This window comes from Barbatula barbatula, assembly GCF_947034865.1.
Source record: "Barbatula barbatula genome assembly, chromosome: 1".
Taxonomy (NCBI): Eukaryota; Metazoa; Chordata; class Actinopteri; order Cypriniformes; family Nemacheilidae; genus Barbatula; species Barbatula barbatula.
In genome coordinates this window covers 23,032,794-23,051,442 of record NC_136766.1, presented here as the reverse complement: position 1 = coordinate 23,051,442, position 18,649 = coordinate 23,032,794, and the positions used below count along the sequence as shown (strand labels likewise).

Below are 18,649 nucleotides of genomic sequence, written 5' to 3'. Positions count from 1 at the left end.
ACACAAGACCAAAAATTTGCTTATTACATTGTTTTAGCAATGTAACAACACTGTAATTGACATTGTTATAGTCTCAGAACATGTTAATTGCCTAACTAACAGAAAACATCGTAAAAAAAGTTCTTTAACTAAATTAAGTAGTTCCTGGCTCTATTAATTCGTAGTTTGGCCTTGAAGTGAGTCTTATTTGCTTAAGTCAAATACCCTGACAAGTGTGTACTAAACTGTGGCTTGGCAATACAAGGATAAAATGCACATACTCCAAGGTGGGCCATGTCCTAAGAGGTACTACTGTTTACTTATCCAGATTTCACTAGACTGGCCTGTATTATCTGGTTTTCTCATGTTTTGTAGAATCTGGCAAATAAGGGAATACTTAGATTAGGCTTCAATCAATTAATCATTTACAAATAGCTCAAAATGAAATATGAATAAAATATGTAAAAGACGGATATGCTTTGAACTGTATACAGTATATTTGACCATCACACATTAAACAGTCCTTACAGGAAGACACACATAAACCTTTTGCACAGTGAATTTCCTGATGCGCAGAAGCTACAGTATAAGGCAATTACAGTAGTTCCAACAATGAGGCATAACAGTAGAGGGTAAAATAATAAATCAATTCAAATAATAATACAATTATAACTCATTACCATGTTACAGAATAAGTTTCATTATACAACATTTTTTTTGATTATCATAATAAGGGAACTGTAACTTGCTAACACACTCAGCATTCATCTTTACATACAAATAAAAATAGAATCATTACGTTCTAACATATTTATTCTCATGTAGTTAAATTAAAAAATAAATTGTGTAGATTTGCGCAAAATCTTTGTAAAGTACTTTAAAAACGTTGTACTTTTAAAAAATGTGTGCAAAACCTTACACAAAAAAGTAAATCCTATAGTTGTTTTTTTAACTTTGGCACCAATTGAATTTTACTTGTGAAAAAAATAAGGGAGCAACTAAACACATATTTTTTATTTGAAAGAAAATATTTTACTGTCATTTATTAATCTTGCAAGTGTTTACAGTATGTTCTTGTTTTTTCTGTTATTAAAAGGAAATATTGCCATTTTTCCCTGATAAATGAAATATATTTTAGTGATATTGCGGATACATGCACAGATATTCAGATGAACACTGCTGAATAAAGGAAACATGAACTAATAAAATCTAAGCCCTTATTTTCTTCCCGTCACTCAGTAAAATTGTGTAGGAATGCATCTATTCACTATGTGTACAGATCATATCGTTTCGCTATACCCTTAATTTGTTTAACATATATGTAAACATTTATGGAGATCCTGCAGATTTACCTGGATTCACTTAATGTTCTAAAACTTACTATTCAGCATGCAGACAATGATTCCAATTGGGTATATGAACATGGATCAATGGCCTATTTCAGCAAAAATCTCAGACGTCTCTGTTACATCCGGCACATTTTTCACTTGGCCACTTCAAGATGCACATAGGATTACAGTCAATGACATGAGTCAAATTATCCAAACACTGCATCATACATCGACAACCAAAAAGGAGAAGCGCTTCAAGCTATCTGTCAAGCTACATCCATAAATATGACAAATCATATTGTTTTGTAAAATTTGAACGTTTTCTCACTAAATACATCGATATCACTTATTGAAAAAGCAGCTTAGCGCTATGAGAGCATAAGTACTGTACGTCATCCCCCTGTGTGCATATACCCCTTTGAGTCATTCAGTAACCATTTATTTTGCACAGACAACAGAATTCCACATACTGCGAGAGAACTTGATTTGAATTTCATGACGTTTGTTGGCTGTTTACTCTTTTTAGAGTAAAACTCTTTTTTGGCCCACCCTACCAAGGGCTTTCAATATTCTGTAAAAACATGAATTCATATAATTATCCGGAAAATAAAACAAATATATCAGTCCATGATAGACATTTATCAGTAAGTGTGAGTGATGGATAAAGATTATTTGTAGCAAAAACTCTGCGATAATTTATTAGGTTAATATTTTTGGTATATACTGAACTAGTTAAGAGTGGCGCTCACGACCTGGTCACAAAGGGCAAAACAAGCAATTTGTGTATTTTACCTTGCAATATTTCTTTCTCAGGCACGTTTAGCAGCCTTGCACCTTTTTCCAGATGTGTCTGTTCATGTTCATACTTCCACAGTCCAATGTGAAAAGGCACATGTGCGTGAGTGCAACATTTATACAAGTAAACAACTCTTTTATCTCGCGCTCTTTTCCGCATCCAACAGTGCACACACATACATACACAAACACACGCAGTGCCAACCCGCAGTTGACCCCAAATCCATTTAGTGAGGATTTCGCTAAAGCAAAATAACAGTGTGATAATAATCAGAGGTGGGGGCTTACTGACAGCGGGGGCTCAGCTAATAACCAGCCTGTCTCGGACCTTATAGGCCAACAGTACAAATCAGGGTTTAACCCAGAGACCCGGCGCTGTTGAAAGGAGGAACGAATGGTACGAGGCGGTTCTCTCGCTCCCTCTCTGCGTGAAGGAAGAAGAAAGACGCATCTGGCTGTGAGCAAAAGCGCAGAGTTTTATAGGAGACATGAAAAAGGATTAAACAGGCAGAGATGAAAGTGTAAGTGGGTGTCAAAGAGAATACTGAGAAAGTTCAGGCCCGGGTCAGATGCGGGGCAGAGAACTTAGCCTGTGATACATGTACTAGCACACGCATACGTTTTGCATTCATGCATTTAACATTATAATAAGCAAATTCACACATGAAGGCACACACGCAATGATTCACATCTTCTGTGTCTGTCTTCGGCTTTCTCTTGGGTCGAAAGCCACAAGTACACACTGTTTGTACAAGGAAGAACTTGATGTTTCTCCAGCAGGACTGATAAAGATGTGTGGATAGAGTTTCGGTATGGTGGGATAAGGGAGGGGTGTGTTTCTAAATCACAATCACTTTCTTACTACGTTCCCTTTCCCAATCCACTGAAGGGTCCGACCATCTTCATAGCAGCATAGTTCTGTAAAAAAGACAGAAATACAGTTTGGAAACACAAAATGTATGTTTTTTAAATGAGTAAATTATTAATTCTGAAATTTTGGTCAAAATTTAGCTTTTTTCACATATTCTTATTTAGGCTACATTATGTTATAGATTTTAAGTTGTGTACAATTTGGGGACGTTTTTAGAAAACAAAAAATAGATAAAAGTCTATGAAGACTATAAGGTTCTATTTGTGAGTTCATCAGCATGCAAACAATCAGGAACAGCTTTCTTTGAACCCTGTTTTTTGTAAGTTCTGTTTGTAAGTTCTTCTATCAGTATATGGAATCCAAAAACTTTAAGCTCAATATCTCAAAACTGCTTAGAATATAGATGGAACCTTATAATACCAAGGTGATGATTTATGCAGTTGACTAATAAACTGTGGATGGTCTGTTGGCATGTTGACTTATAAACAGTGCTTTAAAAATGTATGGATATAACAAGAAGAGATAAACAAAAAGATTTCGGTCAAAAACCTCTAATTTACAGTACTACAAATGCGTGGGGAGCAGGGCGGGACGAGAGCAGTGGGGGAAAGGCGCGAGGCCTGGTCCTCTCTCGCCCATCTCTGTTGGCGCTCCTCTCTTATGCTTCCGGAGCTCCTCCGTGAGAGATGTGAGACCGGTGCACGCGCAGCTGTCGTTCGTTATCACTCGTGTCACCGGCATCACGCCATTCCCTCACTGTTCTCGTTCCACCCTGCTCGCCACAAAATGTATTATGGTCAAACTGAAACTGAAGCAAGTCAATTGTTTTTATTAACGGCATATTCATCATCTCTCAGAAGTCAGTGAATAACTTTTGACATCTAAATAATACAAATAATAAAGTGCGTTTCTATTTTTCCTGCCTTTCTTGTAAAATAGTAAATTTGAAAATGTATTGATAACAACAATAATTATATTTCAGCATGAGAAAAACTACTATGACTAAAGAGCCTACAAACAGCGCCCTCCACTATTATTGGCACCCTTGGTAAATAGAGCAAAGAAGGCTGTAAAAATAAATCTGCATTATTTCTCCTTTTGAACTTTTAATAAAAAAAATCTACAATATTCCAACATTTCATTAAAGTAAAACAATTGTAAGTGGGGGGAATATCACATTGTGAAAAAAAAGTTTTTTCTAATACACCCCGGCCACAAATATTGGCACCCTTTTATTCCAAACTTTCAGCAACCTCTATTTGCATGAAAAAAACAGCTCCGAGTCATTTCTTTTGATGTGTGACGAAGTTTGAGAATATATGGCAAGTCATCCGACTCTATTCCTTCATAAAGAATACCTTAAGATCCTTCAAATGTTTGTGCTCTCTTATCTTCAGTTCATCCCACTCATTTTCTATAGTCTTCATCCCAGCGAACTGGGATGGCTATGGCAGGATTTAGATTTTGCATTTAGTGAAAATTTTTCCGTTGATTTCGAGTTTATTTTGAACCACTGTGCTGATGTAAGATGTAACCACGACCCATTATAATATTTCTAGCAGAGTAAGTCAGGTTTTATTTGTTATTATTTAATATAAAACATTATGCCATGTATCTGAACAAGATGTCCGGGGGCTCTGGTATAAAAGTAGGTTCACAACAATAAAGATCTGGCGACATATTTAACTGTGGACATGGGGCATTTTTTTCCCTGTGTCCACCAAACATATATTGTTTTATATCTGCCAAAAAAAGGTTTTGTTTCCTTTTACTGTTTGTTTTTGCATGAGAGCAGAAGATTTGTTTCTTGAACAGTGTCCCAAACAACTTGTGGTGATGGAGGTGCAGTTTTCCATTTAATTAAATGCTTTCTGACCCTAAAATTCAACTGATTACTGCAATTTTCCATCTGTGCTCTTTGAAGAGTCTTTGGCCACTCAAATTCTTCTCCTCGCCGTGCATTGAGACAATATAGACACACATCCTGTTTCAAACAGATTTTCAACATCTCCAGTCCATTAAAACTTCTTGATCATTGCCCTGATGTTGGAAATTAGATTTTTTATTGTTTTTCTATTTTCCTTTTTCCATAAAGCCATTTTGTATTTTGTGTAACTTAACAGAACTATATTGCACATCAGAACTCTATTCTTTGCTTTTATGCATTGTGATAAATGATTAAGGGGGTTTTGACTTTGTGTTACTATATTTATTCTCCTGTGCAACAAGAAGTCATGACTGGACAACATCATGTTTCTAGTCACCTTGGGGTTATAAGAAAATGTAAAAATCATATATATAATTTTTTTCTCGTAAGAATGCCTAAGGGTGCCAGTAATTGTGACCAGGATGATAAGGGGAGAAAATCCTCATGTTATATTTCCCCCACTTCAATTCTTTTTACTTTAAAGAAATGTTGGAATATTGTCGATTTTTCAATAAAAGATCATAAGGAGAAACAACGCAGATTTATTTTTACAGCCTTGTTTGCTCATATTTACCAGGGGTGCCAATAATAGCGGAGGGCACTGTAGACTGCTGGAGTAACCTTTAAAGAAACATAAAAATAAATTTTGGTAATCAGTAACACTATTAGTTTAGGACGGGTGTGCGGATTCAGCAGAATTTACTTTTGCTTTCTGTGATGCTTTTATTCTATAAAACAATCTCTGTGTTTTGCTTAAAAGTACAGTATGTTATGGACGTTTTCAAAGATCAATAATGATTTTCAGAATTCCCAACCCTATTTTGCATAGCTGCACAGAACCTAAAACAATTATCACTAAAACAGGTCTATTCTATTCTATTCCAGTCCAGACCAGTCAACATATAGAGGATGTTGTAGAGCACTGTTTCTCAACTGGTGGATCGTGACCCAAAAGTGGGTCACAGAGTGCATAATCTAAAAAACAACATTAACAACAACAAAACCTAATTCGATTTGTTTTTCTGATGCAAGACTTTTATTTTGAAAGACGTGCGTGAAAGCGGTTGCAGATACCCAAGCTATTTTAAGGCTCGCTGTCCCAATTCAATATCTGCGTTTAGGTGAGATGTTGTCAGGCTGAATGTCAGTGTCAATATTCTATCCTTTTTTTTAACAAGTTACGAAAGTTTTTCACCTCAGAAAAACGAACTATCCTGTCCTGTCAGACGTTATACAGTGCTATACTAACGCAAATGTGGCAACGTGTGCTGTCTTGGAACGGCCGTGATGGAACGGCCGAGGCAGGTGACGTGGGTGATAATAAGCATCAGCTGCGCGTTGCACCGATCTCGCATCTCCCACGGAGGAATTTCAGGAGCATAAAAGGACGAGCAACATGAAGTTACGAGAAGAGAGGACAAGGTCTGGACTTTATGTTGTGTTTTAGTGTGTTTGTATGGCCGGCAGTCGACCGTGAGGGACTTTTGGTTTCCCTGAACTACACTCAGAGAAATCTGATCAAACACATCACAATCACAAAAACATACCATACAGCGCAGACACTCAGAGACTTACAGGGAAGGCGTAGAGAAAGACTCCCAGGAAGAGAAAAATGAAGAAGAGCACAAAGAGGCCCAGAATAAGCCACCTAAACCTCCTCCACACAATGAACCTAAATGTCTTATATGGGGATGAGAACCATATAAATGAGGTCTCAGGACGCCTAGAAATAGAGAGAGAGAGAGAGAGAGAGAGAGAAACAATTGATTTACATTCATCTGGCAATCTTATAAAAAAAATTATATCCCAATAATCCCAATATAAATTGTATATTGTAAGTACCACTTTTAACCACAGGAGGGTCTAAAATTGACATCTGGTGTGTTTTGTGTAATTTGGTGAAGAGGAATGCCTGTGATTAGATGTGCTTGACTTACTGTGGCTCCTCAAGATGAGGATTCATGTTTGGCTCATCTCTGCCGAGTCCTGCTGGTCTCTCTTCCTGCTCCTGCTCTGAGACGATTTCCAGAGTCATTTCCACCTTTCCCTGAATGAAAAAGAGAGAGACACCAAAACAATGAGTGGAATAACTCAAGTTTACAATCTTACACTGTAACAGTATTTAAATCAATGTTTCGAATACAGATAAGGACAGAAGAGCCTGAACACTATGCAACTATTTTCTGCACTTTTTATTCATTATTTTTCAGCAAAACTAAATATATTTTTTCTGTTGGGGAGCAGTGAGAAATCACTAAGCGATTAGTGTGTTGGACCCAAAAGTGAGGAATGGTACGATTTCAGCTAAACATTGGATAGTTGTAACATTCCTTATTATATGATTCTACTTACAGCAAGTATCTTCTCGCCTTTACTGTCGCCCAGGCATGGCCACCAGCCCTTAACCGTCTTTTGCTCAAACAGAGAAACCAGCCTGTCTTGAGTCTGAGAAAACATCTCCAGACCACATTTCTCTGGCGATTTTGCCGGACTCAGCATGTGGTTGAGATCCATCTCCAAACAGCCTTTAAAGAAAAAAAGAGCCCAAGGACACAGTAAAAAAATTAATTAAGCTCCCACAATTTATTTTTCCTATCATTTAATTACAGTCAGAAAGTGTCCGACCTCAGGCTTCCAGCTGGCAGCGGGTCTTTTTCTGTGGGGTTTCAACATTGTGGCCGGAAGCTAATTATTTCACAAACGTACATAGATCAGTGTAGTTTATAGATGGCTTTAAGCCGTCCAGATCAGAAGGTCATAACTTATTTTTCTTTCAGTTGTGCTGACATGTTGGAAATTAGATTTGGATGTATAATAATAAAATGAGTAGTAAAGATGTTGTAGTGGACTCGTGTGGTTTGAATGATGTATTTGCGCCTACGGTCACGCTACGCAACGGCGTGTGGGGTGACCTCACAACGTGAAGGCTACAGGTTAAAGATTTTGGAAACCATCTCCCTACGCACACATAAACTTATAGACGTGCATGCACTGAAGGTTAATGACAAAAAACCACACGCACGGCCCAATCAGTGTGGTCCCGTCCAGCATAAAGTTTTTCCTCTGTCATGTCAAGGCTGAAAAATATACTTAAAAAACAGCTTTGCGGTGTTGTGCGAGGTTAACGCGACTGATTCTGCTGAGGAAGGCAGAGCTGAGAGTCATGTGCCCCTGGGGACAACCGCTGGGTTTGAACCGTAGTCTTATAAAGGATTTCTTACCGAGGAAATCATCAAAGGAGAACTTGTCGTTGTCCCAGATCTGGATAGTGAGTTTAGGAGGCAGTTTAGCTTCAACTTTATCCAAACTCCAGAAATGCTCCTGCGGAGAGACATGACAGTGTTAACTGTTGAGAGTATAAATACAAATATTTTTGCTCATGTGAAATACCATAAATAAATAGATAGAACCCAATATATTTTTGAAATAATCACTTGCATTTATTGGTACAGTAGTCAAAAACACATGTAACCACATCCCATCTATTGTGTAATTACAATGTGGTCATTCTCATTTGTCATCCCACAACCTACTAGTTAGTACCTTAAGGGGATTGTTCACCCAAAAATGAAAATTCAGAATTTTAATTTTTGAGTGACTATCCCTATAAAAATGGGCTCCGCTCCTATTAAATACGGAGAGGCAGAAATAAACAGACAGCTCAAGACAAAGTGTAAAAATGATAGCATCTACGTGCAAAGTAGAATTAGAAAGCGGGTGAGAGACATAAAGCTAGAGCTACGGAGAGAGCGACCGAAGCGTGAGCGACTTCCATTACCGCCCCGAAACTGCGCCCTGCCGCCAGACGGGATTCCATAGTCATGACGACATTCCCACCGTTCTGTACTGTGCCGTTGATGAATGAGCGAACAAACAGAGTCTGGATAATGAAATAGCGCTTCACAGAGCTGCACTGCTGCTCATCGCCGGTAAACAGCCCATGTCGGTGCACTCATTCTGCCTGACAACCGCACAGAGCCCCATCAAAACAAACAATGCAAATAAGAACTCACTTTCAATCCATCACCGTTTGTCTGTGGGACTTATTTCATGCAAGAGAATCGGTTTGTTATGTATCGGTTCTATTGTGTGTCACGTCCAACGAGCCCCAGCCAATATGGATCTGTCTTCTGACAGCTGTTATAATGGGCCGCTCTAAATTTAATGGGTGGAACCGCTATCTTCAATCTTACCATAACTGATCTCCTGCCTGCCAAAACCTCACTTTAAGTGCCTTGTCCATCACAACTGTTTTCCCTGAGCTGGCTTGGCTGAAGTCTGGACTGCGTTGCTTGTTCGGGACATGGATGTTTGCCAGCTGCAGACTGCAACTTGTCAGGGTTTAATCTGCTGCCGGCTGCAGTGATATCCTTTAAAATGTGGCGGATTCATAGACAATGCATGACCTATGGATTACCTATTCAGACTCAATTCAGGCCCTTCACTTTTTTTTCAGTAACAGGGCTAAAACCAACACTGACAGAGTGTCTAAACCTTAAATCACACCAAAGCTTAATGTTTCATTTAATTTCACCTTTGGTTAGATCTTTCTCAACTTGCTATATTTACTGTTTATTGCACATGCAGCACAGAAATTAATTTAAAGCTGTTCATAGGTTAAGCTCCAAATGTATCACCTTCTTATCAACCGTGCAAAGCTGTTCAGCAGGTAAATATTGGAAGGGGAAGAGGAACCTCCAATTAAAGTTGCCTTCACCACCCAGAGATCGATAGTGGACGTCTGTCTTCGGCTTGTACTCTTCATGCCCGTGCATCCAGCTACCATTGAGAAAATAACATTCACAGTTAGCCGACACATCATTTCCAACACATTTAGAAGATAATGTTACTCATTGACCTATGGCTTGGGTCCCCAGTTGCCCCGCAACTGTATTTGTTGCTACCTATCGATAATTTTCGCACTGCACTGTTACTATTGGTCGCAGGGGCAACAGACAAACAACAGACCCATGATACGGGAAACAAAAACAACTTCATCTCAGTGCGGTTCATACACATAAACCCAAGAACCCATTTATGACACTCATATGTACCCTTTCACATAAATGTCACTCATCTTCTCCCCGGTAACACTGACATCATCCAGGATAACATCTCTTGTGTTCCATATAATACAGCGCAGGAAGAACCTATCGGAGGGGAAAACACAGAACAATAGGATTCAATATACATAATAATCTGGGGCAAATCAAATAAAGTGAACAAAGGATTGTATTGAAAGACGATGTTCTTACTTTTTGGCTTTACGTGGTGTAATATTGAACGGAGGCCCTGGTGGGCCAAAAGATTTAGGGAACAAGTCCACCCACATTTGTAACCGTCCCTGGGAATAGGAAAATAACAGACAGACATGGCATCGCATGAAAGACATAACAAAGTGAAGAGATATGAGTGAATGTTTCTCAAAATTTTAAATACAAATTGGAATGAGTGACACACTATAAAAAAACTCCACTTTGGCCAATTTTGAGCTTTTTGGGAATTAAGTTCAGACTGTGTTACCTGCTCTATGTCAGGCTGCAGGGGGCTGTAGAGGGGTCTTGTCTCGACGTGTTCAGGCACCAGCCCCTGCCTCTTCAGCACCAAAAGAGCTAGACGCTCCTGATCCAGTCCCAGGTGAGGGACAGGAGCTTTTCCTTCATCTAAGAAGCAAATGTTATCAATTATTAAGGACTTTGTAGCTCATATTGACAGTTTTGAATACATTGATTTGATCTTGATGCACTGTGTACCAAAGACAACCATGCATTGTTCTCAGTTGTTCAAACAAACACAACAAAATTAATCTAGATTTTAAGATTTTACCTTTTTAAATGGGCTAAAATGAAATTTGGAAGATTCTCCTAATGTTTCATTGTAAATTTCAACGTAATGTTATTTTCTGTTAAAACCACAACTACGTAACCTTTAATTTGATATGAAGAACACTTGGCCATCGACTTTATGAAGTCATAACCGAGCCAACACAAGCGCAAGATTCATAAAGCATTTCACTTCTACAGTCTGAAATGTTTATCTTGCCCAGTTCCGTAGATGATGCGTTGATTTCATTGCTGTTGATCTAAGAAGAGATTTTCCCTTTCGAAACGCAAACAGAAAGAGAGAGAAGAAAAAAATGAAACGCCTACAGTTTCGTTTATGGTTTGAAACCCTGTGTCACGTCCCTGAGGGAAACATGGTCAGAGTGTGGAGAAAAGAGCGAAGTGGAGGAAGACAATTTCTGCCATGAAGCTGAATGCCCAAAATGGCCACCTGATAATTGCTTTGACGCGCGGGTTGCCGCAGTTACGTGTGGCAAACAAAGAGACGTAGTATTCTGCGGTGGCGAGACGCAGGAGGCTGACGAGCTCGCCACAGTGTTGACCTTGGCTGAACACGCCGGCATGCTAGTTACCATAAATCTGAGGCCGACCACGTCCCAGAGCATCATGGAAGGGAAAATGGCTGGAGTGCCTGGCTCGGGCCTAAGTGGCACCTCACTGGTTGAAAGGCAGCCAATGGGAATTTAGAATCATGTAAGATCTTAGAGGTCAAACCAGAGGTGGAAGGAGGGTTTGATGGAGGTTACACACCAGTAAAAACAACATCGTAAATATCAAATCGTGAACTAGCATTAGCTAGTGTTAGCTTCCCGAGGGCACACTTGAGAAACGGGAGGGCGTGTCAGATTTACTGTGGTAAGACATTAAATATTTGCTGCGAATGAATGACGATGTCAGAAGTGCTTTACATTTACACGAGCCCTTCATCTTCGCAATATCGTACTTGTTTTCTTTTGACGCAGAGAAACTCATTCTTTCCTCTCGCCGCAGCCAAGCAAGACCAGCCAACCGGCCTCCCCAACAGCTCTGCGATCCCACACACACAGATATGATGTACGGCACAAGTCGGGACGTCTATCGTTATTCTTGTTCTGTCAGTGTTTTCACAGAACCGCACTTGATTTTGTTTTTTTTTTATGACGGAAGATGTGATGGAGTCGCAGTGCTGCTTTGATTAGCTCTTACTCGTGACTAATGCTTTCAGCAGCTCCAACGAAAAGACTTCCACTCTCTCTTTTCACCATCCAGCAGTTTGATAGGTCACATCGCCTGCGTTCATTCGCGTGTGCGTGCATGCTCACATGCGTTCTCGTGTCCTCTTTGTTAATGATATTCACAGTATTATTGGTGGCAAAGTCATTAATTAAGTTGAAGGAAAGTACAGTAGATCAAGTGAATGCGCATGTTTAGGACACTGACCAAGATCAGCAATGGTGTATTCCTGTCCTCTGAAGTAGACTCTATCTTGCTTATAGACCGGAAGCTTGTAGTTTCGTCTCTCGCACAGACGATGAAGTAACTGGGTAGGTTTCAGCTGATCTCGCCACTGGTTAACCCCAGACCTAGTGCCAGCACAGACAAAACAGGGGGAAACAAAACATCTGAAGGTGTATGTACTGTGTGTCAGCTATTGGTTGAGCTAACATATCCTCACATGATTGGTGTTAACACTTTAAAGAGGAAGAGTGAACGAATGAGCAAGTAAGATTCTTACAGACAGTAGGACTGTGGCAGGCCGCAGTGAGCACCATGACGGGACAAGAAGCGATTCTCCAGATCGATTACGGTTTCTCCTATTTTCTCATCTTTAGATATCATGTCATAATCATAGAGCGTGATCTTCAGGTCCTTCTCCAGAGGCAGAGAGCAGGTCAACTCAAACATTCTGAATGACAAGCAAAAGAACTAAATTTCAACCTCTTTCCGTTGGTGGGAATTACTCACTCCTTTACTTCACAAGACATTTGACCATTTATGGAGGCATTTGTATACTCAGTATTAGCTCAAAATGCAGTCATAGTTTAATATTCTTCCTTCCATTAATTCGATATATTATTATTTGATAATTATTATGAGTGTGGCGACCCCTGCTGGTTTCATTGTCAAACAGGTCTGTTAATGATGTGTTGCTGTGTGTCAAATAAACTATCCTTATGGATATAGTAATTGTGAAGATTTCAGGTTGTCTCTCTGAAGGGCTCGTAAGACTGGCAAATCGAGCTTTAATGAGCTTTTAAGCTTTAAATTAAAAATACCAATGGGGTGTACAAACATTTTTGTCTGATTTTGAAGTCCTAATTTGTAAAAGATTATACACAATCATAGTAAATTGCTTTTTCTAGTATGTACAAAAGCAGAGAAAAAAGAGAGAACTACTCACTTTCCAAATACAGGGTCCAAAGTACAGGGTATGTAATTGTCGTGGTCATCTATTGATTTCTTTCCAAGCGTGATCTTAACATAGGGGTCACACTTTGAAAGAACGAGACGTGTTAGTTATGAATGTGTTAACAGACACACACTCACACGGACATACAATAGCAACAATATCCAAACCAGCACGCCCTCTCTTTAGCGGTGGAAAAAGCACCACACTCACTGATCAGAGCCTGTCTCGTAGGCAGTGAGTATATGTGTGAAATGTTCCATATCATAACTTCTAGCCTGAGTAGGTGATGAAAGGACGTCATCTTAACATATTCGCAACTAATGGAGGGAAAGCCCATCTGACACAGGGCCAGAAGTGGTGGCGTGTTGGCCGGTTATCGGGCTGCGACTGAGAGTTTATGGTTGTGGGTAAAAGGGTGGCTCCATGTTTTTATAAAGCAATTTCTCAGCTCTCTTATGACTCTGGCACTGCGGAGGCTTCGCCAACGGCTAACACTCATCTGGCTGTCAAGGCTCGGACTGATGAAAAACTTAAACTTAAAAAAATATTGAAAATACTGAAAGGGCGATGTAATAACCTCTCTTACTCCAAAGCCGTAAATACTGTCAATCAACATGATATGGCATTTATTTCTAGATAATGCCATTTCAACTCAACTGTGTATCATTAAGAGCACTGGAAAGCAAAAGTCTGGTAAGCATTTTTGTTTACTTTTTGAATATGATGATAAAGAGTATTTGGGTTATGTTGTACCTACCTTGCCATTGGCATCTTTGGGCTGTAGGTCATAGGCCTGGATTATGTACACACGTACCAGACACTCCTCTGTGCTGTTTGGTGGGAGCTTGCAGAACTGGCGCGGGGCCGTGGGCATCGAGGGATCGTCGGGCAGTGGATAGATTTTAAACAAACCCTAACAAAAGAAAGGAGAGAAGTAAGTAGTTAAAAGTAAGTAATTTAAGACACAATCTGATTTCCGTTTTTTGGTGACCTGTCTCGGCCGGCAGGCAAACCCCGAATTTATTTTGAATCCACAAAATTTTGCTTCCTCAAAACATACTAGAACCACATATAATCCACATAAACCAAAAGAGAAGCCATGCTACTAAAATTAAAGGTTTCGACTGAAATCAAAAGAGGGTTTAAGCTTAATGCCATTCACTACAAAATGAAAATTCATTTACTCAGCCTATGCTATTCCAAACCCATATTAAACATTTTTTTTTCAGTTTTTCACCAAAATAGATTGATTCAGAGGATTTGGTAGAGAAAAAAGAAGAAACAGAAGTCACATGGACTACTAAATTGTGCTTGGCCATACTGTAAAAAAACTAACTTAAAAACGTAAGTTAAAAAGCTGCCTTAAATGTAATCAGTTAAGTTAGGTTAAATTAGCTTCATGAGTCAACTGAACTGACTTAAGAAATCCAGTTCTATTTTGCTTAACTTACAAAATTAAGTTATACGAAATACAACTTATTTTTTAAGTCAGTTAAATATAATTTAAGTTCAGTTGACTCATATTTGATTTAATAATTTAAGGCAGCTGAAATTGGTTTGAAAAATACGGTGTAAAACCTGTTGTATAGAACACTGGAGCTAAAGGATTCTGTCTAGCATCTCCTCTGTGTGGACTGGAACAACACAGTTGTAAAAACATTATAACTTTTTTTCATATTATAATTAATAAATGTTAAGATGCAACATTACTAAGTTTCTCCAACGATACCAAATATTTAGAGTAATTCTGAAGATTAAATGAATATTTCTTAACTTCTGAATGTTATTTATTAATATAGTTGCTAATAATATTGAACACTAAACTGGAGATGTTTCTTAACATTTTCTACATATAGAGCACAAATGTATTGCATTTTCTGCCCACTTTTGATTAACAGGATATATCGGCCCTGATAATCGTCTTGTTTTACACTATGGGCCGATGGTCGATATTGTGAACAATTGCTTTCCAACAACAACTGATTCCGATCATTGGCTGATATATCAGTGTGTCTCTAGTTTCAAGGAACTTTAGAGAATAGTTTTTTGTACTATAGAATGTTACATAAATAATACCTACTGCATTTTACTGCCAAAAGAGTTATTTTTAACTGTAAAACATACAGTAACCTACAGTACAACAAATAACCACTGAACTCCTTTGAAAGAGTGTAAAGTCAAGGACACAAACAAAACGTTCTCGCTATTTGAGTTCAAGACAGTCCACATTCAGGATTGCATGAGACTTGTTCTGTGCAAAGCATCTAAATTAGAGAATTGTTTAACTACAAACTTGACAAAGCACAGACAGTACACGTCGGGGCAAGAATGCGTTCAGTTTAAGCCGACTTTTATATCCGATCACGGCATTAGCTAATTAGCATTGACACACATCTCTCGCTTCATCTGGCACTGTCTGGACGTTTCTCTTCCTGGAAACCGAGAGCACATGTGATATTGCTTGAACTGATCTGGCGGCTTCCAGCAGGACTTTCTGAGAGGTTGCGAGTGACCCTACCTTGAACTCTCCAACAATGGACGGATCTTCGCTCTCGTCCTGGGTTCTTCCACGGTAAAGTTTGAAGGTTTGACAGAAATCAGTCAGCTTCTCAAATTCTTCGACCTTTTCCAGCTCCGTGTCATACACCTGGGAAAGAAACGATGGGGTGTGAGTGTGTCTGAAAATGCATACATGTTGTAATGTATGATTTGAATTCAGATTTTTAAATCTCTGATCCGCTCTGGGGCTAAAAGGACAAACACTATGCACAAGACATCTATTGTTTCATGTGCCAAAGCAGAATTGTGGGCTCTGGAATCTTTAATTGTGGGTTTAACATTTCAGATGCAAGTCAAACAACCTCAAATGCACCATTAATGTAAAATGATCTGGAAATTCCTTATTACAAGAACGTTTAAAAACAATAAATTGCTTAAAAATGGGAAAATATGCAGTGCCGTCAGCGTAAAAAGCGGCACACAATTCTGACAACCATACGAAGGAATCCTCTTCTGGTTCTCTTTCTCTGGATGACTCACTCGGCTCTGCAAGCCCTGGTCCTTACTACCCCGAACGTGTGACACTGCACACATCTGTATCTCGCGCTCTTTCACTCTTTCAATCTGTCCCTCAGGCACCATTAGCCCTAAATAACAGCCGATCTCAGCAGTTTGAGGAAAAGCGTGTTTGCCTGTCACCGCTCTTGGCGCATGTGACGCGCTCACACAGAGACAGCCAACTATCAAGTCCAGCCGTGCAGGTAGTCCTGAGACACAAGCACTTGCCAGATGACTAACATACACATTAGGATTGGAAAGGTTGGAAAGAGCGACTAAGGCAAAGAAAGGGGGGGACGTGGTGACAGTGGAGATACCCGGACAAACCAGGCAGAGATGGATGGGGATGATAGGGAGGTGGGGGGAACGGATGATGACGTCAGTAACAGAGCCCTCGTCTGCACTTGGTTATCCCGCTGCGGCAACCCCGACATGAATTCATCGGAAAAGTTGGGAATCTGGCAGCCGAGGGCTCCATTATAAATGGATACGCTTGTGGGAAGTGGGCTGAAGTAGACTGGAGTAGGGGTAAGTGAACATTTGAAAGTAGGCATGTGCTCTCCCTAGGGAGACCACAGAGCTTTGAAGTTCTGGTGTAGAGCTTATGTTTCGGTGACCTCTGATTCTGGCATTCCCATGTTTGTTTTTGCTTGGACACTGATAATGTCGCTATAGTAACAATGACATTTTGTTGGCGTTTTTGTTGACAGTTGATGTAAACTCTGTCATAATTTAGAATAACCTAGACACTATTGTTCATACGATAAAACAGCTTTTGAAGCTACATGACAGCTTTTTTTTTAGAGAGAGAAAAAACAACAGAACCCTGCTTAAAACACAATCAAAAATAATTTTATGATATAATGTGTGTCAACTGGTATGTGATGGATTCAATTGGTAGGATATTATCTGGCAGATGGGAACCAATAGAACATCATTGCATCAAATTGGAGTATGCCCAATACGCACTATAACATGGTTTCCAATGGTATTTTAATAGAAACCATTCACATTTTTTTGATGGTTTCTATTGTTTTATCAGCTTTCCTTGATAAAAAAAACAATAGAAACCTTCCCAAAACACAATAGAAAATGTTATGGATTTAATGGGAATTGTATTATTTTAATGGAAACCATAATGGTCTCTGCTGGTATGTGATGGATTCTTATGGTGGGATGTAAAAAAGTATTGGAATAATGGCCAAAATACACTACAATAAGGAATTGTGTAATGTTTTAATGGAAAGAGCTAATAGTGGTATTTAAATGGAAAACATTAGACTTTCCATAGGGTTTCTATTTGATTTTTTTGCAGGATTGTCACATCATTGAGCATAGTATAATGTCCACATTATGTCAAATCTTTAATGAATACACAAATATATCTGAATAATTTGTTCATTAATTGAACTAAACCAGTTCTTGCATTCAGCTCACTGACTCAATTCAAGCAGTCAAAAGCAAGTAAATGATGATGAATCTTAATATTTTGGCAAATTATTCTTTGAAAACTCATGTACAGTTTAACACAGCTTGAATCTTTTTTTCAAAGTCACTGTTAATGTAACACAATAATGCATTGCATTAAACCTAAAGCATTTCTGCACTCTGTCTGTGTTTCCTTACCTGCAGTGTATCAAGTCCTTTCTCCAGATAACTTCCACATTTGTTCCTCTCACCTGTGGAGGCATAAAACTTGCTCCACCAGTCCATAAACTCATCCTGCTGTAGAGTAAGAGAGGAAGAATACCAGAAAAGAAGAAAGAAAACGAAGAAAAAACATTAGAAATATGTATATGTAAAGAAGCTCTGTACAATTGTACAGTAAGATCCTTCACATCCCTGAACATTCTCTGCAGTTTAACAGACCTAATGAAATAAGTCAAAGCACGTTCATTTCACAAACAAGAATATCTAGTCTGAAAGCAGTAAGAAGACTCAACTTACCCACCGTGCCATCTAAGCATGTCCAACAAATTGAACACAAACAATAAGACAAGATTAGATTAAAAAGTGAAGATAGAAAGAGTCAAATATACCCTCAAGTGTCAAAATGTATGAGATAAATGCATGCATGAGGAACAGTGACACCATCCACAGACCCTGCTTTCCATAACTTAATCTGCTTTTCCATAAGTGACTGATAAATCATTCCACCGCTGTGAAGCTGGTAATTGTAAGTATGTCACAAATGAAATCACAATGACAGCCTAAATTTGTTTTGAGCACTTTCCTGGTACATTGATGTTCTTCTAGAATTGAATGTGCCAATCTCCACTGATAAGTCTGGCCAGCATTCGCTCATTCCATGTGGAAAGAGAGAGAAATTTTCAAAGGTGCCACAAATCAGGCAATTCCCATATCGGCCAACACCACATTCTCATCCAACCAAAAGACTAAAGAGTGTTGTTATAGTACGGGACAACACCCTCTGAGAGTGACAGTGCGTCATGACAC

At 39.0% G+C, this 18,649-nt stretch overlaps 1 protein-coding gene across 6 annotated transcripts in view; it reads right to left on the bottom strand.

Annotated features, from left to right (window-relative positions):
* Positions 1-455: 455 nt before the first annotated feature.
* Positions 456-18,649, bottom strand: part of dysf (dysferlin, limb girdle muscular dystrophy 2B (autosomal recessive)) — a 69,825-nt gene continuing 51,631 nt past the window's right edge. For 5 of the 6 annotated variants that reach the window (XM_079459150.1, XM_079459147.1, XM_079459152.1 and 2 more), the window contains 15 exons: positions 17,819-17,917; positions 15,654-15,782; positions 13,893-14,048; positions 13,127-13,218; positions 12,461-12,631; positions 12,166-12,308; positions 10,427-10,566; positions 10,159-10,247; positions 9,958-10,053; positions 9,541-9,682; positions 8,125-8,224; positions 7,256-7,428; positions 6,841-6,950; positions 6,479-6,626; positions 456-3,023 (listed from right to left, as the gene is read on the bottom strand). In XM_079459150.1, the coding sequence (XP_079315276.1) occupies positions 2,967-3,023; positions 6,479-6,626; positions 6,841-6,950; positions 7,256-7,428; positions 8,125-8,224; positions 9,541-9,682; positions 9,958-10,053; positions 10,159-10,247; positions 10,427-10,566; positions 12,166-12,308; positions 12,461-12,631; positions 13,127-13,218; positions 13,893-14,048; positions 15,654-15,782; positions 17,819-17,917 (1,845 nt within the window). In that variant the 3' untranslated portion in view covers positions 456-2,966. The remainder of the gene's footprint in view (positions 3,024-6,478; positions 6,627-6,840; positions 6,951-7,255; positions 7,429-8,124; positions 8,225-9,540; positions 9,683-9,957; positions 10,054-10,158; positions 10,248-10,426; positions 10,567-12,165; positions 12,309-12,460; positions 12,632-13,126; positions 13,219-13,892; positions 14,049-15,653; positions 15,783-17,818; positions 17,918-18,649) is intronic. The other variant, XM_079459149.1, reaches the window with a different exon arrangement.